At 51.0% G+C, this 24,378-nt stretch overlaps 2 protein-coding genes across 2 annotated transcripts in view; one reads left to right on the top strand and one right to left on the bottom strand.

The window, feature by feature from the left end:
* The window catches only part of ADAM19 (ADAM metallopeptidase domain 19), a 92,481-nt gene extending 90,322 nt beyond the window's left edge, over nucleotides 1-2,159 (top strand). The window contains exons 20-21 of the mRNA XM_021711084.1: nucleotides 686-838; nucleotides 1,534-2,159. Of these exons, the coding sequence (XP_021566759.1) occupies nucleotides 686-838; nucleotides 1,534-1,587 (207 nt within the window). The 3' untranslated portion in view covers nucleotides 1,588-2,159. The remainder of the gene's footprint in view (nucleotides 1-685; nucleotides 839-1,533) is intronic.
* A 6,586-nt stretch (nucleotides 2,160-8,745) lies between these two features.
* On the bottom strand, nucleotides 8,746-22,422 carry NIPAL4 (NIPA like domain containing 4). The gene is given in 8 exon segments (XM_021711088.1): nucleotides 8,746-9,374; nucleotides 10,170-10,330; nucleotides 12,670-12,760; nucleotides 14,059-14,115; nucleotides 19,469-19,525; nucleotides 19,528-19,707; nucleotides 21,863-21,962; nucleotides 22,396-22,422. Coding segments are annotated over 8 exon segments (1,302 nt in total).
* Nucleotides 22,423-24,378: the final 1,956 nt, after the last annotated feature.

Below are 24,378 nucleotides of genomic sequence, written 5' to 3'. Positions count from 1 at the left end.
GTTCCAGCTACTTGGAAGGCTGAGGCGGAAGGATCGCCGGAGCCCACCAGGTCGAGGCTGGGTCTGGGTGACAGAGTGAGACTTCAACTCAAAAAAAAAAAAATTTTTGAATGTTTACCTGGACACGCCCAACCCTTTCCCACCCTGTCCAGAGTAGCCTCTATTGTCCCTTTGTCTCCTGCCTGCTGTTTTCCTGCCACATATCTTTCTTTACATCAGGTGGGGACATGATGACTTATCTGAATAAACTGGTGCCCCCTCCCCTGCATGTCCCTCACCTGCTATTCTTCTTAGCAGCAACTCCTGAGCACCTCCCATGCCAGCCTATTACAGTCCGTTTGTTCTTTTCTTTTGAGTCGAAGTCTCACTCTGTCTCCTAGGCTGGAGTGCAGTGGGGCACGCTCACGGCCACACCAGCGTCGACCTGCTGGGTTCAGGCGATCCTTCCATCTCAGCCTTCTAAGTAGCTGGGACTACAGGTGTGCGCCACTATGCCTGGCTAATTTTTTAATTTTTTGTAGAGGCAATGTCTCGCTATGTTGCCCAGGCTGCACAGTTTCTATTTAAGTGGGACCATCCAGTCTGTACCTTTCTTCATCTGATCTCAACTTGTAAGACGTCTGAACCGTTTTCTTTCACATGAGCTCCTCTGGCCTTCCAGTGAGGCTTGCTGCTTTCTCTCCAGGATTTCTCCAGGCCCCGGCCGCCCCAGAAGGCACTCCCGGCGAACCCCGTGCCTGGCCGCAAGACCCTCCCCAGGCCAGGGGGCACGACTCCACCACGGTCTGCTGCTGCCCGCCCTCAGCAGGTCCGGCCTGTGGCAACACCTACCCCAAAGGTGAGTCCCCAGAAACCCTTGAGGTCAAGCCCTTGAGAGCTCCGGGAAGCTGGTGTGGGAGAAAACAAACCAGTTTGGGCCTGAATTTCCAGAACAGAAGCCAAGGACCAAAGCTTTGCCTTTCTTGGCGCCCTCTTGACTGTCCCTTAAGTCTGTGGTGAGGCGTTCTGGCACCATGTGAAGGTGCTGCCCAGCCATGGCGGCTTCAGACCTGCATGTGCGCCGGGTCCACCAAGTGGCACAAGCAAGTCCCTCTCTCAAGTCCCAATGTCCTTATCCACACAAAGTCCAGAACATGTAGCTGTCTCCAGCCTGTCGGAGGACACGGCCCCTTGTTACCTCTTCTCTTCTCTGTGGCTGCCATGTCGCCAGTTCTGAGAGCTGGGTCAGAAAGGCACGAGGCGAGGAAGCTGGCCGACAACCTGGCATTGGAACTCTCCAGACTTTTACTGCAGATCTAGGGGGAGGGAAGAGGGAGGGGGCTGGTCAGCTGGAGATGGGGGCACTCACCACACCCCTCACCGCAGGGCTGGTGGTCGGGCAAGCAGACACATGGCCAGACTCCCACAGGGAACCTTCTGCAGATGGCCCATCTATTCCTCTGAGATGCTAGAATCGGGGAAACAGTTTCCCCCCTGAACCCACTAGGCTGCGTCGAGCTGATGTTTTTCTCCCTCCCTTCTCTTTCTCTTCAGTTTCCAGAATACAGATTGCAAAGAACTGGGGGGATAATGAGCTCCAAAATCTAGACCTGCCTGAGGGGCTCCTCCCTTCCCTGAGTCCCGTGGACATCACAGAGGACCGTGGCCACGGAACCTGGAAGCAGCATGTCCGGCCACCTCTGAACACCCCCCTGCTGTGGCCTCGGAACCACCACATCTCCAAAAACCTCCTTCCTGATTCAGTGCCTCCTTGGCTTCCACAGAGGCCTGAGGGGCTACGATCCACGGCTTCTGGGTATTGTTCTGTGCAATATACAGCTTGGTCAGGGAGGGAGAGCACAGAGGGAGACCGTCCTCCACTTTCCCAGCCCAGGTGCCCTGGAGGCAGTCCCGGCAACTGGGAGCAGTCCTGTGCAGGCTCTCGGGCCAGGCCTCTGCTGGCAGGAGCCACCCCTCCGTGCTTGGCAGAGGGTACACGCCAGAGCCTCCCTTTGCTTCCACCACCCTTGAAGGGCCCCAGCTGGGCAGGGTTGCCACTCACCCCCACTTTATCTGTCGGGGCTTGAGGGAGGGTCAGACCAGCCACTGCTGCAGCCCTGTCTGAGGCTTGGTTGAGGTGACAGCTTCTGGCTATACAGTTGCATGTGACAAGCCAGTCCCCTTCCCCACTTCTCCCCAAACCCTCATGCCCCCTTACCCACACGGGTCACCCTGACTCAGACAGGTACTATTTGTAGACAGTGTAGACAGCAGGGGGAGCACCCGGCTGGTGCCTCCTCTGAGCCGCGATGCCAAAGGTTCTGCTCCCACCTCTTGGTCACGTTTGGTTGCCCTTTGTTTTCTCCTGTGCACTTGCCGAGTGTCCCCGGCTTTTTGTCTTTTCCTTCCCCCATGTCCCCCTCTCACGTGTGGTGCTTTGGCGAGTGGTCCCTCAGCAGTTCCGACTCTCTGGTGACCAGGTGCTTGTGACCAAGTAGACTCGGACGTGGCCACTGGGGTCACATCTTTACTGTTCTTTGTGTTTTGTGACCTCAGCAGGTAAGGCCTTCCTCCTTAGTCCCTGTGCTCGGCCCAGGTGAGGTCCCAGGGATGGCAGCAGGTGCAGTGCAGGGAGCAGACGTCCTAGGAAGCCCAGCTACTAAACAAATCACACACAGGGAGCCAGCCTGTCCCCTGTGGCCTAGTCACTGACTTGAGGCGGGACTGGGCCCTCTGAGCAGAGAGCAGACCCGTTTCTGATCAAGGGAGCTGCCACAGGCCCCTGGGGAAAGCAGCCATCGACAGTCATGCCAGGACAGCTGCGCTGGGCCCCGAGCCCTGGCCGGCAGTCTCATCCACTTCCTTTTATTCTCTCCCCTGTCACTGCCCTTACCTGACCCTCGCAGAAAGAGCTCAGCGCTGGGCTCCAATGGCACCTGGCCTCCTGCAGCAGGGAAGGGGGGCTGTGTGGGGCTCTGCTGATAAGATGGTTTTCCCAGACTGGCTGGAGATTTTTCTGAGACCGGCTCCCACCCCCAAAGGTGCTGGGTGGCTCTCCACAAGGGAGCTGCCCGACTTCCTCTCCTTTGAGACTTCCCAGGGGCCTCCCCACCTCCTGTAATGAGCTCTTGAAAACCTCAACGCCACCCACCACTCCAAATCCTCATTATGGTTCTCTGCACACAGTAGGTGCTTAATAGATGTTCTTGGGTTTATAGATAAGTGGGAGAGATGGGATGTGCACTTGGGACAAACCGGGGGTGGGTTTAGCAAGATCTCAGGAAAATGAGTTTCTCTCCCCTCCGGGTGGCTGTGGTACTGGTGCCCTGTCTCCCTGACACAGACCACCCTTGCCCTCAGATCCATTCCCCACCTTCCTCATGGCCTCAGTAAGTCAGGAGACATTGAAATGGGCTACTCCACACAGCCCTGCCTCAAGGCTGGGTCCGAGGAAACACAAGGTGAAATCTCCCCCCCGCAACTCCCCTGCCTAAAACCCCCAAACCAACAATGTCCTCAGGCCCAGCCCACGCCTCACTGATGCTCCTGTGGCCTGCCCAGCTCTTCTCCCTGCTGTCAGTCACAGCTGTTGTGACTGCACGAACCTCCTGAGCCTGCAGTCCACCCTCCCTGGACCCACACCGAAGAGAGACCTGGGTGGTTTTCTTGCTTCTTGTTTTGTTTTTGTTTTTGCATTATTTTAAATCCGCCTCCATCCTGTAATTTTGTACTGTGAACTGGAAGATGGTGGCATTGTTTCAAATTTCATGGAGACTTGGCAGCCTCCATTTCACTCCTGGCTCTCTGTTCAGGGAGGCTACCCAGGAGGAGGACCGGCCATTATGCATCACCCCCTTTTCTTTCCAGTGCTCAGTGTGCTGCTTTGCATTGTCAAATACTAGTAAATCCAGACTGAGGGAAGGAGAGGCCCTATTCCGCAGGATTTCTGCAGGAAGGGGAAGGAGATATTGCATTTGGAGCGGCAGGGGCTATTGCAGTCAGACCTACCTACCATGAGACCTGCAGGCATCTCAGAGCCCAGGCAGAAAAGGCCTTTTCTCATATTGGAAGAAGTAAACACGGCTAGAAAAGAGCCACATCAGGGAATGACTTTGTGCCCAGGCTTTTTTGGGGAGAGGGGTTGTGGGGGACTGCCTGCCGGCTGAGACTGAGAGAGGGCCCCACATTCAGGGTTTGGTGGGGAGGGAGAAGCTTCACTTGGGTGTGGTCTGCTGAGTGAACGAGCTCTGTGTTCAGATGGAGATGTGTGTGGATCTTTCTACAAGTTCCATCAGCTTCCTGCCAGTTTTTACAACCCTGGAATGTTTTTCTGAAACAAACCTCTAGGGAGATAGGGCACACTCCCTGTCTGGGAGTTTCAGCCAGGGCACCTGGCTCCAGTGTGGAACCATCTGCTAGCCATGGGTTTCAGTTAGCCTTGTCAACTTCTCTCTATGAAAGGAAAGTCTTTTCTGGCCCAGCTCTGAGACACCTGCAGGTTTTCTGGCGTGTTCTCCATATTGCAGTAGTCCCACAGCAATAGCCCCTGCCATCTCTTGAGATGCTCCTTTTGAACAAGGGTTCTCCTTACCCACGCCCTCATTTGTTCTGACTTGACAGAAGATGTGGAAGACTTGGATTTTTAAGATTGGGGACCAGTTCTAAAGTCAAAAATTGTGTTAACTGCGTGTCTAATGCCTCTGCTGGACGCCCAAGAAAGCCAAGGGAACCCCAACTGGAAAGGTCCCCAGACCTGAGGGAAGCCTGCTAAGGAAGTTCTGCAGAATCCGAGCCCTGCGCCCCCAAAGTTGTCTTCCATGCATCCTGTCACACTGTCCACTCTGTGTGTGTGTGTTGTGTGTGTTGTGCGTGTGTGCACGCATGTGCACAATCCAGGGCAATGTGAATTTTCTTTTTATTTGGGAGATTGCTCACGGAAAACCGATCTTCTCTCGTCCACCTATTAATTGTTTACAATATTTGTACATCTATGCAAAATACTTGAATGGGCCATGGTGCCTTTTTTCCTTATTTGTATTTAATTAAAATTAATTGTCATTTGAAATGTTAGCTGGTTTGGCAACTCTTTTGTGTGTTTATCTTTTGTCCCATTGCCCGGACTGGGTCGGGCCCATGACATGGGGATGCCTTCTGAGGGGTCCCCAGAAGCCAGGGCTGCAGCCTAGGCCATCCATTGTGGTGGACCTGCACCACAGCAGAGCTCCAGGTAGCCCCATGACCAGTAGAGGGGGCTGTGCGTCTTGACACCCGCACACAGACTGGTCTGGTGGGTCTTGGCTCATTAAAGGCCTGAGTGATTCTGGGACACTCTGGTGCAGTTTCATCTCATCCTACACAATTGCCATTAGAAGACAGCTGAGACCCTTTGCTCACCCCCCCTCATCTTTTTGCAGGGATCCTACTTTAGAGAGAGGAAAGACTAGCCCAAGGCCTCTTGGGCTGGGTTGGCAGATGCAGCCAGGGACAGGGTTGGCCGTGTTTCTGATTCCAGAATCCTGTACCCATCAGTGCTCCCCAGTTCACTAAAGAGTACCACCTGCTTCCTTATTTGAGCCCTGCCTCAATCTTGAGTTTCTTTCAGAGAAATGGAGGATTAATAACCACAATAGGAGTAAGTTACTGGGCACAGTCAGCCTTCTGTATCTGTGAGGGTTTGTATCCATGGATTGACCCAATAGCAGATTGAAATAGTCAAAAGATTAACGAGTATAATAAAAATGATACAAATTACAATATAGTATAACAGCTATTTACATTGTATTCGGTATTATAAGAACCTAGAGATGATGTATACTGGCAAATGCAGATTCTGTGTAAGTCCACCATTTTATATGAGACATGAGCATGGATTTGGGTATCTGAGGGGGTCCTGGAACAAGTACCCTGTGGATACCAAGCTACAACTCTACTTAACACATGCGAGGCACTGCAGGTCACTTTTTAAAATATGTATGATCTCTTTAAGACTTCACAAAAACCCTGGAGGGGATCCTTGACGCCTGATTATACTTTTCTAACCTCTCGTGGTTCTGCAGGTGTCTAAGGGTACTAGAGGCATCTAAACACAAGTGCTTTCACCACTCACATGCCTGTCCCTGAAACTGACCTCCACCCAAAATTCCCTGCCTGTCTCACAGGCATCTGTCCACTCTCTTGGCCAGTCTCTGGGCTGAGGTCATCTGCTGGTCAGCAGCATAATGCAGAAAGCCTGGTTGGAAGACCTGGATTCAAGTCCAGGTTGAATCTGCTCCTTCCTAGATGTGTGCGCCTAGATAGGTTCCAGAACCCAGAGTCTCTTTTCGCTACACAAATAGGACTGATACCTACCTCAAAAGTGCGATCGCCAATGATGTGCTCTATGTGAAAACACACAATTGTACCTGGCGCAGGCTACAAGCTCTGAAACTGCTACCTATGTCCGTTTTAAGTCGCTCTGTTTAACGAGCCAGGGTTCTGTTAGGATCTGCCCTGTGCTGAGAGCTGGTCTTCGACAGGGTTTGGGCAAGGAAGGACTGTAGTACTGTTCTTCATTCAGCAGATCTTTTTGAGTGCCAACTATGTGCAGGTCACTGAGGACAGGCAGTAAGTCAAGGCCAAATCTCACAGAGCTTATAGCCATGTGGGAAGAGAACACAGACCACAAGGAGATACATGAACAAACTAGCATCAGATTATGCAACAGGAACAAGGTTAGTCTTCTGGACACACTGTGCCTGGTGGTTAATACTTGACTCAGAACCAGAGAGCAACTTTGACTCTTCCTGGCTGCGTGACCTTGGGCAACTATTTAACTTAAGTTCCTTTCCTTATCTCTAAATGGGAATAAAACATATCTACGTTGGGATTTGTGAGGAGGTAAAGAGAGAATTCATGGTAGATGGAAAGTACTGACTATGTCTGGGGCCTGGCAAGGGCTCAGGCGTTAACTAAGAATGAGTGGTCTCCACGGACTCTATTCCAAAAACAACCTTTCCCTTTCTAGCGAGGGAGTAACTGGGAGGGACACTCATTCAGATATTGGGGACCATTGGAAGTCGATTCACCAACTCCACGCTCAACGAAGGTCAAGACACAAATATCAAGTAAATATATGTCAAAGTCTTTATTCTTAACTGGGCAGACCACACACTCGGGGCCCTCAGTGTACTGCCAGTCTCAGCATCCAGCGGTTGCCCTGATTTCGGTTACAGAAACCCATGTTCATTACAAACGGGGGTCTGAGGCAGGAGGTGCAGAAGTGTGTTGATAGCCGAGCCTGGCACTCCAAGGTCAGCAGGGCTTGTCTGGGCTACACTTGGGGCAAGGTGTAAAGACATGGTGCAGGTAGGGAGTCATGAGGGTGGAGGAGCTCTGTGCCCACGTGGGTGCTAAGGAACAAGTCTTCCTATTTCTGGATACACTGGATCCCCACCCTCCCCCGCTACGGTCCTTCTGACCCCTACACTCTTGCAGCTAGAAAGGAGACGGAAAAGGAGGGGCATCCACTGCGTCTCCAGCTGCTCTAGTCCGTGGATACCTCTGGCCAAACGTGAGGGACAAAGGCACTCCCCATCACAGGTGGTGTTGGAGCAGACACGGCCTGCTGCTTCCCAGTGTGTGCAGCTCATCAGAGGTTTAGGGATCTGGTCAAACAGCCAGAACACACCCCGTGCCAAGCCTGCACCCCACTCAGTCACTGAGATTCAAAACTGATCCTGCTGGCCAAGCCTTTAAGGCTGCAGCCCAGAAACTGCCCCAAAGCCTTTCTCTCCTACGTTCCCTGTTGAGCACCAGAGTGAACACCAAAGGCGGTCCCTGGTTTCCGGAGAGGCTGCAACTGCTTTCTGCCAAATCCCGACTCTGCTCCTCACTCTCTCACCTCCCCAGATCACATTTGGCTTGACTTCTTGAGGAAAATGAAAGCGCATTCTACCATATTCTAGCTCAACAGGCAGGTCACTTTGAAGAGCAGTGCAATTGCTGGTCTTTTTCCAGAAAAGGCAAGATGAAGCCCTGGATTTGCCAGCAGAGGCTGGCTATGCAGCAACTTTTGTTGTTGCCGTTCTGAGTTCTAACATCACTGCCTGAATGTCTCCGGACTGAGTCTTCGACGTGCATACAGAGGGAAGGGGTGGGGTGAAGAGGACTTGGTGAACCCCAAAATGCTGACCACCAGGCTGGGGGGCCCAGGGAATGGGTTGGTTGAAATCTGTCCCTGAGACACCAGGTGGCTTTCACAGTAAGGAGGTCGGCCGAGGTCTTGCTTCTGTCTCCAAAGAGGAAGTGGCAAAAGCAACAGACGTTTTATGTCACTTGTGTCCTTGTCAGCTCTGGAAGGCACTTTGCTCCCCGGGCCTCTGGGAGCCTGCTCTATTTCATTCTGGGGCTAAGAAATGGAGATTCCGTCTCAGGTGGGGAACTGGTGTGAAGGAATTCCTGACAGCCAGTATCTCAGGGAAGTTCTTGGACTGTACTACATTCAGTGGGTCAAATTCTTTTTCACAACATAGAGATGGCACCAAGGGAACAGAGGAGACAGGAGGTCCAGGGGATCTTTCAGCACCAGCAAAAACTAGGGTATTTGGTCACTGAGGCTGTGTCTCCAGGCAGCTCTGTAGAGACTTTTCTCCTGAAAACAGCGATGAGGTATACATGACTATCACGAGAGAAGGGAGCCCATTGGTCACAGCCGAAAATAACTGGGTGGTTTTGAAACTGGGTGGTCCAGCTGTGCCATCAAGCTCCTCCTCCTCTCATATTCCAAGTTTAAGAATGGATTATAAATACTTTCGGCTTCTCTTCTGGCGACGGGGTGCTGGCAAGCTCTATATTGTCTACCAGGACGTTCTTGTCTTCCAGTCTAATGACGGTGGGCTCTGGGGCAGGAGCTGGGGGCGGGCTTTTGTGCATGTGGGGAAGGTTGGCCCAGCTGATATCCAAGTCCTTGAAGGCATGCAGCATGAACACACCCAGGATGACTGTGACGAAGCCGGAGAGTGTGCCTGCAATGTCCACGGCCGACATACTATACCACTCCTTGAAGAGAATGATGGAGGAGGTGACAACCACCGTGGTAAAGAACACGTAGTAGATGGGGAACACCAGCGAGGTGTTAAAGATGTCCAGTGCCCTGTTGAGGAAATTGACCTGAGTGCTCAGGGAGAGTGCCAGGATGAGGGACAGGATGTAGGGCAGGGGATGCCGTACCACTGGCAGCCCTTGGAAGAAGTTCTTGATGGTGATACCCAAACCCTTGACGGCCGCCACCGAGAAGGCCCCGATCACGGAGCAGATGATGATATAGATGAGGATATTCCTCTGCCCGTAACGAGGGGCGACAATGAATATGAGGATGAGGCAGAACACCAGCAGAAGCACAGAAAACACGATGTACCCTGCGGGAGGAGAGGAGAGACATCACCCATCTGCAGGGGGTCAGCATCGAGGGCCTGCATCCATGGCAAGGGAGGTGGCATTTAGATCGTGAGCTCTACAGCCAGACAGACGCAGGGACTAGTTTCAGCTTCATGACTTTTCAATAGCTTGGGTAAGTCATTAAATCCCCAAGACCTCATTTTGAAAAGTTGGCCAACAACAGCCAGGCACAGTGGCTCATGCCTGTAATCCCAGCACTTTGGAAGGCCAAGGTGAGAGGATTGCTTGAGCCCAGGAGTTTGAGACCAACCTGGGCAACATGCAAGTTCCCATCTCTGCATTTTTGAACTGGAGTCTCACTCTGTTGTCCAGGCTGGAGTGCAATGGCACGTTCACGGCCACTGCAATCTCAACCTGCTAGGCTCAGGCAATCCTTCCACCTCAGCCTTTCGAGTAGCTGGAACTACAGGCATGAGCCACCACGTCTGCCTAATTTTTAAAATTTTTTTGTAGAGGTGAGCTCTTGCTATGCTGCCCAGGTTGGTCTCAAACTCTTGGACTCAAGCAATCCTCCCTCCCACCTTGGCCTCCCAAAGTGCTGGGATTACAGGGGTGAGCCACTGCCCCCACCAATTAAAGCCAGGAAGCCTTAAGGGAGCCTTGCTAATGAGTACCAGCCCACCAACTTTCTTTCTTTCTTTATCCCGCCCTCTCCGCTAGGTGGCAGCACTTATGAAATGGTCAGACCCCAACCGGACCTTTCACCAGGTTCATCCCCCAGCCGTTTTCCTGTCCCCCAGGTGCCTGGAGCCCACCTGTGTCCTTCATCTTGGAAGCCATCTGCATGATAGTTGTGATCTTCTCTTCCTCGGGGGCGTGTATCACCATCACGGTGCTTCCAGCCACACAGATCACACAGCCCAACTTCCCCAGCAGGTTCAGATTCTCTCCCAGGAAATACGAGGACAGGACGGCACTGCACACAGAAATTGGAGACAGGGAGTACAGTGGCCAGGCCTGTCCCTGCTTCCCGAAGAAAAACTCATGGACAACAGCGGGTCAGAGCTCACTACTTCCTCATGGGGCAGCCTTCCTAGACCCTCAAAAAAAAAGTCTGACATAGAAACTCACATCTGAGAGGGTTACACTGTTTGCTGGAGGAATAGAAATGGATTTCTTTCATTTTATAGTATTCCCAAGCAAAAGAATTGGAAGACTCCTTCAAAACACTTTTGGCTGACTTCCTGCCCAATGAACACATCCATTTTTTAGCACTCAGGGAGCTCACCCCTTCATAAGCTAAATAAGTTTGCTGTAATTATAGATTAAAATATATCTCCTAATAATTTCCTCTCCTTGTCCCATTTCTGTTCCTTGGGTCATTCAGAACAAATACCTTCCTTACTCTCTTTGTATATGCCAGTATAACTGATTGCAGTGACAATCATAAGCATTATGCCTTGGGTATATATTACCTACCACAGACAGCTAGGAATTTTTTTATCCCATTAACATCTCACAAGTCCTTAAAAAATTTTTTTTCGTGGGGGTGGGGGGGGCAGGCCTCACTCTGTTGCCAGGCTGGTCTTGAACTCCTGGCCTCAAGTGATTCTCCCACATTGGCCTCCCAAAGTGCTGGGATTGCAGGTGTGAGCCACCACACCTGGCCATCATCGCACAACTCTGCAAAGTAAAATATCCTACCTCCACTTTACAGAGGAGACAACTGAGTCTCATTGAAGTTAAAACGACTTGGCAAGGTCAAATGACTGGCAAGTAGTTGAATCAGAATTTGAGCTCATGTTCTTTCTAACTATAAAGCTGAGCTGGTTTTCCTCTACACCTCATTGAAGAGGATCCAAGTAACTTCCCTGAGTCTTCAATTTTGGGGCAAAACAACTTCAGTTCCTTCTGTTCCTTGGTGACATGCTTTCTGTTCCCTTCACATTCTCTAGATAAGCCAGCTGAGGTAAGAGAGGAAGGGAGGGAAACTGGGCGAGTCAGGTGTGATCACTGGGGCATGTTTCTGTTTCTTTATAAAGGTGGCAAAATCTGTTAAAAATTAAAGTAAAATCTATTGGTTGTCCCAAGACCCCATCAGTCTCGAAATCCTGGTTCAAGCTGTTGGGAAAAAGGGGATTGATACCCGAATTCCAGTGTCTTTCTCCTCTAAAACTGCCAAAGTCACTTTGCCCACAATATCCAAGAGACCTTCTCACAAGAGGAACCACACACTGAACGGTACCATGCTTCTCCCAGCTTCCCAGGGGTGGGAATTTGCAAACTCACCAGATATGTGATAGTGGTATCGCAGCTCCATCAGCTGCAAAATTAGCTAGGCCTGTCGTGCATTGAGTTGTGGCCCTGTTTGTTTTTTGACCATTTAAATGTCGCAAAAGTGTCATCAAGACAGTTAAACAAAACAGAAGAAATTATGGATACTGGCTGTGGTCAGTTGGAGTTTACCAGCATTCCATGGTTAGGCCAACGATCAGAGCTTCTTCAAATGATGCTCAGACATCAACTCCCTCTCCCCGCCCAAGGAAGGACACACATTTAGTATCCATTAGTTTGAAAACTATCAGACATTTTTAGTGTTTCCTTGAGAGGCAACATGGCATAGTGGTTAAGTTCCCTGGCTCTGGAATTAGACTGCCTGGATGGCATCCTGACCTGGCCACTTCGAACCTGATGACCGTGGTTGAGTTGCTTCACCTCTCTTGGCCTCAGGTAGGGATGCCATGAGGAATAAATGAGCTAATACATGGGATACATTAGAAAGTTCAGCAGATAGTAAATCCCTAACACCTGATAGCCATTCTGTGCTAAGTTATCTCATTTAGTCCTTGGAACAACACCTCCAGATAGGTATTATTCGCATCCTTATTTTGCAGATGGGGAAACTCAGGCTTCGAGTGGTTAAGTGACTTTGACTATGGTAACAAAACTACCATAGAGTGGTAGAGCAAGGATCAGAACTCAGATAATGTTCATCTCGGGCTCGTGTCCCTGTATGTTCTTCCATTGGGGCACCAAAGTATTGACATGAGACACTCAGCCTGCTGGCGGCGGAAGTCTTCCCAACTGGTTTGGGCTTGGCCTGCCCCTGTATCCCCCAGTCAGTCCAGGGGATGCTGGGAAAGTAGCAGGAACCATTTTCAGGAGCCAGAGCTCTGAGCAGCATACTGCCTCTTGGGGCTGGGACCTACCCGGGTTCCTAATGGCCAAGTGGCAGTTGACCCCATTTGACAATTCCAGGCCTTGACAAATTGAAAACAAGAGGGTGCCAAAGACAGCTAGAGAGGGGACAACAACCTTATGAGGACACTCAACGCTCCCAGGGGTGTGATGACGGTTGCAGGTGCAAATGCGTAGGCCCCGAAGTTGGCGACTTCTCCTGCAGCCACTAGGAAATGAAGGGAGAAGCGAGGCTAGCGTGGTGCAGAGGCACCATCTCCACGCCAGACGAAGCTGGTGGAGTGGCTTCATTCAGGGCTTCACCAGCCCTAGAATCCCAGACCAGCATTCCCCAAAATCCTGATCCTTACGTGCGATTCCAGGACAGTCTGATTAGCAGGTCAGTCCCAGAGTATCCTGACCAAATCCTTCCTTTTTAAGATGGTGAAACTAAGGCCCAGCACTTAAGGTCACATGATACGCTTGTGGGTAGAAGCCCTCCTGTTTTTCAGGTCTCTAGGCTTCTAGTCCAAGCCCGGTTAAGTTTGCCTCACGGGTTGCCAATATTTTTGAGCTATATCTTTAATTTTTTTCTTACAAATGATAGAGTAGGGGTCTTGATAGGTCCCCAGGGTGGTCTTGAATTCCTGGCCTCAAGTGATCCTCCTGCCTCAGGTCCCAAAGTATTGGGATTACAGACTTGAACTACTATACCCAGCCTTAGACTATAGTTAAGTTTTAGAAAGCGTTATCAGATGAACAGTTACATTTATGAGCTTTCCAGGTACCAGTTGGTCTATGGACCCTCTTTCCCAGCAGAACTATGGACAATCTAGATCAACAGGCAGGTTGTTAGAAAAGTCTGACATTCCAAGGGGCTTAAATCCTCCCCATCTGAGTTACCAGCTTGCAAACTCCTGCAAGTGCCTTTTCTGTCTCTCTGATGGGAGAGAACAGCCTGGGGGTCCTCTTCAAAAGCAGGTGATGACAGTGATGGCTCCCCCAAGACAGGTGCTAAAACCTGACACAGAGGACTAAAAAAGAAGCCTGGATCATTATCCACCTAAAAAGTTAGGGTTTGACAGTCAGAGAGGGCAGGGTGGAAAGTGGAGAAATGTATGGGTATATAAATTGGGGCAAACCTTAAGAGGCAGACCAGCTATATTCCAAGGGGGCTAACAAATTAATTTCCTGGGGAATAAAGGAGCTGGCTTAGGAGTCCTGGTCCACTGCCAACAGGCAGTGGTATCATCGCCCGAGGTTTCAGGGAGGTTGAGAAAATACGCCTTTATTGTACAAACATCGTATAAGCTCTGTATAAACCTCTCTGGGTTCCTCTCTGAGAGTAGACACTTCATGAATGTAGACTGACTTCAAGATCAAGAAAAAACATTCTACCAGCAAAGGCTGTCAAGATGTCCTAATTTCCACAGTGCAGACAAAAATGCACCCCCCCCGGCTTCACCCCCCCATCTCCATCTCTGCCATCCATTGGCTACTGTTATTAGTAGCCTAGAATTCACTTACTGGTGAGAAATCCTGCCCACCACATCACGTCCTTCAGGTAGCCATAGCCTCCGTCCACTGTAGAGGGAATGGACACAGAGTTAGGGACAACTTGGTCACGCGTTCTCAGGCCCCTTTCCTAACTCTGCCTTCACGCTCTGGGCTTTCTAGGCCTTCCTCGTGGCTTGGTTCTGGGGTCTCTCCTGGGTGAGTTCATTCATTCCCAAAGTTTTTTGTTTTGTTTTGTTTTGTTTGAGTTGGAGTTCACTCTGTTGCCCAGGCTGGAGTGCAGTGGCACAATCACAGCTACCGCAGCCTCAACCTGCTGGGCTCAGGTGATCCTTCCACCTTAGCCTCCCAAGTAGCTGGGACTATAGACATGCACTACCATACCTGGCAAATTTTTTAATTTATTGTAGAGATGAGGTCTTGCCACATTACCCAGGCAGGTCCCAAACTCCTGGGTCCAAGCAATTCCTTTGTCCCAGTCTCAACCTCCCAAAGTACTGGGATTACAGGAGTAAGCTGCCTCGCCTGGCCCCAAAGTTTTAGATACCATCTATATATGGCGTCCCTATTTCACATCGGTAGACAGGGCCTTTCTTCTTCTGAGCTCAGCTGTTGATCCACTGCTTACATAACATCTCTCAGATGTCTCCCTGGCCTCTCCATCACTGTCCTAAATGGAACTCCTGCTTTCACATGCTCTCCGCCCACCCATCGGATGAAACTCAGGACATGGAACTGCCAGGTTTATGCCAGAAACTTATTTGCACTTTGGAAGCAGACCATTGGGGTTCCAATTCTGGGGTCTCCATTCCTGATCTGTTCTTTCATAACACCGCTCTTTTCCCTCATGGCACTATCCTTTACGAGTGTTGGTTTGCTTATGCTCTGGCATCTCCCCACTAAAATGGAAGCTCTGCAAAGCCAGACATTGTACCTTCTTTGTTCAAAGCCTGGCACACGGTCAACTCAATAACATTAGCCAGGGACTTGCTTTTGGGCTCCTCTTCCTCCCTCTCTGTCTGCATCCAGGCTGATCTTCTGACTCTGCCTGCAAGAAGCATCCCACACATGTCCACTCCACTGCCACCCCTACAACAAGGCAGGTTCATCTCCGGTCCAGGATGAGGCCACAGCCTTTTTCAGGGTTCTAGTCTTAATCTTTCAATAAGCCATTTCTTTCCTGGTAGCCAGGAGTCTTTTAAGCACATTCATCAGAATGTGCAACTCCCCAGCTTAGGGCTGACCAGTGGTTTCCCACAGCTCTTAGGAGGAAGACCCAATCGTCAAAGTCCTGGCCCTGCTCCCCGGTCTACATGCATCTCCTGTCACTCTTTTCTTTCTCTTAGTTTTTCAAGAGTGATTAACTCTTTCCTGCCTCAAGTCCTTTGCGCATACTTCTCCCTGTGTCCAGAAGACTCTTCCTACTAGTATTTCCCTAGGTCTGCACCCCCTTTACAGATGCCCCTGTGGATGCTGCTTCCCTATGATGCCCTCTCTGACCCCCTGACATTATCACCTCTGCTTGGGTTCTCCTTCATGACACCCAGTTCTTCTCCCTCGTGGCACTATCACTTAGAGTTTGAGTTGATTTGCTTATTTTCTAGCATTGCCCCACTAAAATGGAAGCTCCACAGAGCCAGGAATTGTGTCTGCTTTGTTCACAGCCTGGCCCATGGTCAGCACTCAATGGTATTAGCAACGAGGATGGTGATGGTGATGGTATGGGTGATAACGGGAGATGTATTTGAGATAGTTCTGTGAAAATCCAAAAATTGTATATTGCTATTTGGATGTTCACTCTTCCAGGAAGAAGGTCTGCTTTCATCAGTTCCATCAGAGTTTCCCCTGCATGTTAAGAACTCTGAGTGGTAGAAATGTGGATGCAGCTGGAGGTCATTGCTCTAAGCGAATTTACATAGAAACAGAAAACCAAACACCGCACGTTCTCACTTGTAAGTGGAAGCTCATCACTGGGCAGGCATAGACATAAGTTGGGGACAGCAGACACTGGGGACTCTAAGAGGAGGGTGGGGGTCAAAAAATGACCTATTGGGTACCATGCTTACTATTTGGGTGACAGGTTCAATAGAACCCCAACCTTCACCATCACACAATATGCCCACGTGACAAACCTGCACACGTGCCCCCAAATCTAAAATTAAAACAACAACAACAACAACTCTGAGATCATTTTACCCCAGAGTTGAAATCACAGAAGGTACTAAAAGAATGGAGTGGTGGAAAAAATGGATTCCAAGGAAATCGTCTTTCTGCAGGGTCCATGGTAACTCCCCTGTTCTCTCCTGAGAAATGTTCCTGGCACTTTGGGAGGTCTCTGGCCTTTCAAACTCTTGTCTACAAATGACAGATGAAGCAGCAATGACCACTGCTCCCGACGACACCCTTGTACCTCACAGTCTTGATGCTAGCGCGCACATGGGCCTCTAAACCAGTGTGTCTGACTGTCTGCAGGACTCTCCCACTTAAATGTCACTAACACCAACACTAGTGCTTCCTCTGTGCTGGGCATCTTTCTAAACACACTGTCTTTTCTTATAACCCTTGAGGCTGATACTATTCGTATCCTCATTTTATTGATGAGGCACAGAAAAAGTCATTTTCTTGCCCAAGATCATATCACCAGGAGTTGAGGAGCCAGAATCGGAACCCCAAAGATCTGCTTTCAAAGCACCATTGTCCCACAGAAACATTATACTAAACATGCCCAGACCGAACACATCATTTCCCATAAACCTGTCCTCTTTCTGCAATCGACATCTCAGGAAACAGCACCGTCATCTCTCCCACTGCTCATGTCAAAACCTGAGTCATCATCTGGGTGCAGTGGCTCACACCTGTAATCTCAGCACTTTGGGAGGCTGAGGTGAGAGGATTGCCTGAGGCAGGAGCTCGAGGCCAGCCTGGGCCACTTGGCAAGCCCTCATCTCTACAATAGATAAAACAATTATCTGGTTGTGGTGGCCCGCGCCTGTAGTCCCAGCTACTTGGAAGGCTGAGGCGGAAGGATCCCCTGAGTCCAGCAAGTCAAGGCTGCAGTAGCCATGAGCATGCTACTGCACTTCAGCCTGGGCGACAGAGTGAGACTCTGACTCAAAAAACCAACCAAAGGAACAACAACAACAACAACAAAAACCTGAGCTATTATTGATTCTTCTTCTCACCCTTCCCACGAAGCCAGTCAACATCAAAGCCAGTAAATGCTACCTTCAAAAGCTCTCTCTATGGCTGAGCACAGTGGCTAATGCCTGTAATCCCAGTACTTTGGAAGGCCAAGGCGGGAAGATCACTTCAGCCCAGGAGTTCAAGACCAACCCAGATAACAAAGTGAGACCTCGCCTCTACAAAAAAATTTTAAGATGACCTGGGCGTGGTGTTGCTCACCTGCAGCCCTAGCTACTCAAGGATGTGGAGAGAGAGGTTGAGGTGAGAGGATCACCTAAGTCCAGGAGGTCAAGGTTGTAGTGAGCCTTGACTGTGTCACTGCACTCCAGCCTGGGCATCAGAGTGAGAGACTGACTCAAAAAAAAAAAAGAAAAGAAAAGAAAATCTCTCTTTAGAATTCACCACTTGCCTCCATTCCCATGACCACCTTCCAAGACCAAGTCCTGTCCTCTCACTCACCTCACTGGTCTCCCAGTCTCCAGCCTTGTCCCCAAACTCACTCTTCACTCAGCAACCAGCGATCTTTTCAAATCAATTCTACCTGTGTCCCTCCCCTGCCTAAAATCTTAGTCACTCAATTGCACTCAAGCTCTGTGGCCCCGTTTCCAAGACCCTTCATGAGCTGCCCTGACATCACCTTGCACCCCTCCCTGCTCCAGCTACCCTGATGTCAATTTCTGACAGAGGTCTCTCGCCTCTGAGCCTTGGCACCTGCTGTTCCCTCTACCTGGAATACTATGTCTTCCTCTTCTCCCCTTTGCCTTGCTGTCTGCTCACCATTTGGGTCTCAGTTTAGAAATCGCTTCTTAGAGAAAGCTTCCCCCAGACCCCAAGTCTGGGCTATGCATGTTCCTTTATAAGATTTCCTACTGGGGCCCAGTGGCTCAAGCCTGTAATCCCAGCACTTTGGGAGGCCGAGGTGAGAAGATTGCCTGAGCCCAGGGGTTCGAGACCAGCGTGGGCAACTTGGTGAGACCTCATCTCTACAATAAATCAAAAAAATTATCTGGTCGTGGTGGCGCATGCCTGTAGTTCCAGCTACGTGGAAAGCTGAGGCAGAAGGATCACCTGAGTCGAGGCTGTGGTGGCCGTGAACATGCCACTGTACTCCAGCCTGGGAAACAGAGTGAGACTCCAACTCAAAAAGCAAATAAACAAAAAATTTTTTCATGGATACATTTTTTTTTTTTTTTTTTGGAGACAGAGTCTCACTCTATTTCTCAGGCTGGAATGCAGTGGTGCAATCATAGCTCACAGCAGCCTTGATCTCCTGGGCTCAAGTATTCCTCCTGTCTCAGCCTCCCAAGTAGCTGGCATTATAGGCATATGCCACCATGCCCAGCTAATATTTTTTAAATTTTTTGTAGAGACAAGGTCTTGTTATGTTTCCCAGGTTAGTCTCAAACTCCTGGCCTCAAGCAATCCTCCAGCCTTGGCCTCCCAAAGTACTGGAATTATAGGCTTGAGCCACCGCACCAGGCCAATACACTTCTTATTTTCCAAACAAGCAAATCCCTTGTGGTCAGGGCTCAGTAATTCTTTTGTAGCCCATAAGGGAGCTCAGCCAGATAATAAGCGAGAGCACACCAGCGTCTGACATTGTTCTGGACAGAGGTGTGTGCATTTTCATTTCACAGAGAAGTTGTGACTTGCCTGTGATGATGTAGCTGGTAAAGCAAAATCAGGACTAGGCCTGAGCTCGGTGGCTCAGCCTGTCATCCCAGCACTTTGGGAGGCCAAGGCGAGTAGATTGCCTGTGCCTATGGGTTTGAGACCAGCCCAGGCAACTTGGCGAGACCTCGTCTCTACACTAAATCAAAAAATTAGTTGGGACCGGTAGCACACGCTTGTAGTTCTGGCAACTTAGAAGGCTGAGGCAGAAGGATCACCGGAAGCCCAGCAGGTTGACGCTGGGGAGGCCGTGAGTGTGCCACTGTACTCCAGCCTGGGCAACAGAGTGAGACTCCAACCCAAACAAACAAACAAACAAACAAACAAGGACTAGACCTGCAGTATCTGGGTCTTGTTCCTGAGACTTGTCCCTATCTTCTCTCTAATGACCACACCAGGAAGTTCTCAGGAAGCACCGGTTTGTAAAAGAAGGGCTCCTGGGAGCAGGCAGGATTCCTAAAGGGGTCGACAGTGAGTCTCTTGTACCCTCCTGAGGCTGCAGCTCACACGTCCCATCCTATTGCCCCTGTGAGGGCAGCTGAGCCTTCTCCCACCCCCAGGAGCCTACCGGCCCGAGTGGCTCCCGTAGCCACGAGACGCAGGAGGCCTTTCTTCTTGAGGATACGCTACAGCCGATGAGGAAGCTGGACAGGAAGGCCAGGCCCAGGCCGATGTAAAAGCCATAGTTCCGCCGGATCCTCTCCTGCCAGCTCTCAAGAGTAGCATTCCTGGGCACCTCAGGGCTGAGGTCACCAACGATCTGGCACAGGACTTGCTGGGAGGAGCAGTAGAGGTTGATCAGGGAACCTGGACGGGAAGACCATGGGGAGACAGTCATGACAGGGACATGTGTACACTTTAAAAGCATTGGAATGGAGCTAGGTACAGTGGCTCAAGCCTGTAATCCCAGCACGCTGGGAGGTGGAGGTGAGAGGATTGCCTGAGCTCAGGGGCTCGAGACCAGCCTGGGTAACTTGGTGAGACCTTGTCTATACAATAAACCAAAAAATTAGTCGGGCGTGGTGGAACATGCCTGTGGTTCCAGTTACTTGGAAGGCCGAGGCGTAAGGATCACCTGAGCCCAGCAGGTCGAGGCTATGGTGGCCATGAGCGAGCCACTGCACTCCAGCCTGGGTGGTAGAGCAAGACTCTGAATCAAAAAAGGAAAGAAAGACAAAAGGAAAACACTGGAATGGACCACTTTTTGGATGCCGCTACAACGGCTACACCCCACATCACCCCCCCACTCCTAATAATGAATGTCTACTGAGCCCTCAGTCCAGACAGAGGCTTTATTTGCATGACCTTATCATACTTTCACAGCCACGTGTCATAGTGATGTCTTTAATCCCATTTCACGAACGTGGACAGGGAGGCAGGAGAGACCAGGTCACTGCTGAAGGACACACAGGCCATCTGACTCTGACTCCAGAACCCCAGTGTATGACCACTAAGGTTACATGTATGGCCCACACATCAGGCTCCCAGGTATCATCGAGTCCAATCTCCTGTCTTCCACAGGAACCCCCTCCCAGCCTCTGGGTGTATAGGCCTCCCAGAGGTCATGATTCCCCCAGGGCCTCTCTCTCTCCCGGAGGACTCATCACCTGCGTCTCCCTACGCTCCAGCTGCAATGGGAGGCCACTGATAGGAGGAGGTAGCGAGACTGGGGAGTCCACAAGGCCCTTCGAGATGAGATGACCAAGTGGAGCCCCCTGTCTGGCGGGACTGACCTTTCTCAGGCCTCACTTCTGAGACCTCTGTGCTGTGGCCAGTGGCTACGAAGGGACCTGTGTCCCGTCACCTCACACAGACTTGGTTTTGTAGGTTCTCCAAGTCCTAGAGTCCCCAAGTCTGAATCAGCCCGAGGGCCATCCCACCCTGGCTTGCCCTGCTGGGACAAACATCAGGATGGCAAGGACAAACCTGGGCACAAGAGTGGAGCCTCAGGCAGAAGAACGACGCACATTCAAGAAAACAGTGCCACAAGTAGCCACAATTCCCCAGTGCTGCCACTCTCATATCCTGTGTTCTGGGGTTTTCCATGAGGGTTGCTGACAACCACTTGAAAACAGATGCCAATGATCACCTCCAAGGCTTTAGATGAAGAAACTGAGGCCCTGATAAGTTCAGTGACTTGTCCAAATCTGTATTGGTGGTAAGTAATGAAGTGAGAATCGAACTCCAAGCCCACACTCTTACCCACCACATACCCTAATAAAGCAGCAGCAAGGGAAGAGGGCTGGGCTCCATTGGGCCTCTAAGAGGTTTTTTGGTTTCTTTTCTCTCTCTCTTTTTTTTTTTTTTTTTTAGAGATGGGGTCTCACTATATTGCCCAGGCTGGTCTCAAACTCCTGGCCTCAGGCAGTCTTCCTGCCTTAGTCTCTCAAGTAGCTGGGACTATAGGTGTGCATTACCACACCTGGCTAGTTTTTTTTTTGTTTTTTGTTTTTGTAGAGATGGGGCCTTGCGATGTTGCCCAGGTTGGTCTTGAATTCCTGGCCTCAAGCAATCCTCCTGCATTGGTTTCCCAAAGCACTGGGGTTACAGGCATGAGTCACCACATCTGGCCCTAAGAGGTATTTGAAAATATGAAACATTTAAAAATTGGGAGAGTTCCCTTGGAAATTCAGATTAGAGACTCTACTTAAAAATTAGAAGACCCGGGCTGGGGTCAATGGCTCAACCTGTAATCCCAGTGCTTTGGGAGGCTGAGGTGAGTGGATTGCCTGAGCCCATGGGTTTGAGATCCGTCTGGGCAGTGAGACCTCATCTCTACAATAAATCAAAAATCAGCTGGGTGTGGTAGCGCATGCCTGTAATTCCAGCTACTTGGAGGGTTGAGGCAGAAGGATCGCCGGAGCCCAGCAGGTCGAGGCTGCGGTGGCCGGGAGTGGCCACTGCACTCCAGTCTGGGCGACAGAGTGAGACTCCAACTCAAAAAAAAAATTAGAAGACCCACTTGCCTTACGAGCAACTACTGCCAGCAGCTGGGTATTGTTGCCCTTCCGCCATGTGCTTGGCGTCTGCAGGCATTTGAACCTGTGGCCTTGAGCAGAAGCCTTGAAAACAGATGCCAATGATCACCTCCAAGCCTTTAGTTGAAGAAATTGAGGCCCTGATAAGTTCAGTGACTTGTCCAAATCTTTCTTTTTTTCAGGCCGTGTGTCACAAAGGCCCAGGCTCCTGTCCAAGGATGTGAGACTGGACCAAGCACTTCCCCCCCCACCCCTGCACCAAGCTAGAGCTCCCAGCTAGTGCCTGGAAGGGCCGCAGAGTCTGAGCTCAGGCAGCTCTCCTGCCCTCCACAGGAGTCCCCTCCCAGTCTCTTGGAAGCTTCATCACCTGCGTGTCCCTAAGCTTCAATGAGAGGCAGTGAAAGGCCCCTGATAGGAGGAGGGAGCGAGACTGGGGAGTCCATGAGCCTATTCCAGGCCTGAGATGACATGGCATCAGCACATGTGCAGCACAGGGTGACATCTTGGTGGAACGGACTAAGGTCAGTGTGGACTTTTCTTCCATGACATAGAACCATGAATATGAGGGCTGAAAGAGCCCTTGGAAAGCAGTCTAACCCTCTTACTTTCAGCTGGGGAAACTGAGTCCCTGAGAAGGGGAAGGGCTTGCTGGTGGTAGAGTTGGCTCTGAAACCCACCAGGGGACACCCATGTGTCTTCTGCAGTGGCAGCTCTCTCTTTCCAACACCTGTGTCACAATCAAGAAAGGCAGGCAAGAAGCCTCTGTCATATCAGACCTGTTTGGCGCTGCTCACTCCTGTTTCACCAGTCAGGCCTCCTTGCCCAAGAGCCGAATCTGGGAGTTCCCAGAGCCCAGGAAATGAGCCAGCCTGGGAAGTCGTGGGCTGAGGAAGGCGACTGCTGAGAGGAAGGCCAGATCCTTCTCACGCCCCTCCCCTGCCCCCTGAAGATGCACCTTCAGCAGGCGGAGCTGAAGGACTTACAAGGGTCTTGGCAGCCCTTTGTGAGGCATCCACGAGCTCAGCACTCTCTTAGAGTCAGGTTCTCCCATTGCAGTGGCTGATGGCCAAAAGATATCCAAGGCTGAGCAGGGTGCTCAGCCGAGGAATGGGTGTTGGGCCAGATGACTCTTGTGTTCTCCTCCAGAATATGCTAGGCTCTGCCCTCGGGAAAGGGTGAGGCTGAGCGTGGCCTGCCTTGTTGGTCAGGAAACCAGAGGCAGACAACACCCAACAGGCTGGCTGGGAGCTTCACTGCAGAAGGGAAGAGGCTGCACTTCCGAGACCAAACCCCAAGGAAGGAGCTGAGGACAGTCGTGGGTTTTAGGATCCAAGAGCCCTGGCTTCATGGTCCATTTCCCCACTGTGTTACCTTGAGCAAATTATTAGCTTTTTCAGAGCCTCAGTTTCTACATCTCTAGAATGGGGATAGTAAAATAACAACACCACCTACCTACCTTGTAGAGTTGATCAAGGATTGAGATACTGCATGTCACTCCATTATCTAGCCAACTACCCGGTATGTGGTGAGAACCCAAGGAAGCCAAGGGTCTTCCCTCATCCTTCCCTGAGGTTCTTTCTCTTTCTGTTCTAAGAGAAGTGTATGGGTTTGGGGGTGAGTCTCTGTGCCCATCTCCCTCTGTCTTCAGTGGTCCTAACGGTGGCACAGAGAAACAACCAGCCTGTCTCTAAAATCGGAAGCAACTACACATTTAAAAACCCAGAACGTGGCTGGGCGCCGTAGCTCATGCCTGTAATCCCAGCACTTTGGGAAGCGGAGATGAGGGGGTTGCCTGAGCCCAGGAATTCGAGACCAGCCCGGGCATCATGGGGTAACCTCATCTCTACAATAAATCAAAAAAATTAGCTGGACCTGGTGGCGCGTGCCGGTAGTTCCAGCTACTTGGAAGGCTGAGGCAGAAGAATCGCCTGAGCCCAGTTGAGCCATAAGTGCGCCACTGCACTCCAGCCTGGGCGGCAGAGTGAGACTCCAACTGATAAACAAACAAACCAACCCAGAACTGGCCAGAGCAATGGCTCACACCTGTAATCCCAACACCTTGGGAAGCCAAAGCGGGAGGATCATGTGAGCCCAGGAGTTCAAGACAGTCTGGGCAACACAGTAAAACCCTCTCTCTAGAAAATAAAAATGAAAACATTAGGCTGGTGGCCAGTGCCAACCACTTGGGAGGCTGAGGTGGGAGGCTCGCTTGAGCTCAAAAGTGGAAGGCTGCAGGGAGCTACGACTGCACCACGGCACGCCAGCCAGGGCAACAGAGCGCGATCCCGACTCTAAAAAAACCCCAGACCCACAACCGCACCACCACACAAGCCGCCTATTCCGGGTAAGATGCGCGCGTTACCACGTCCCACCCCCCGCCCCGTCCCCTCGCCTCCCGGCCGTCACCCTCTCCACTCCCGCAGCGGTAGACTCCTTCCCCAGAAGCTTCGAGGCTGGGCGGGAGCCACCTCGTGCGGGCCCCCACCCCCAGCCTTGGCCC

This window comes from Carlito syrichta, unplaced genomic scaffold, assembly GCF_000164805.1.
Source record: "Carlito syrichta isolate Samal-C Ts95f unplaced genomic scaffold, Tarsius_syrichta-2.0.1 Scaffold301856, whole genome shotgun sequence".
NCBI lineage: Eukaryota > Metazoa > Chordata > Mammalia > Primates > Tarsiidae > Carlito > Carlito syrichta.
Note: the sequence above shows the minus strand (reverse complement) of the source record. Positions and strands in the feature narration are given on the sequence as shown.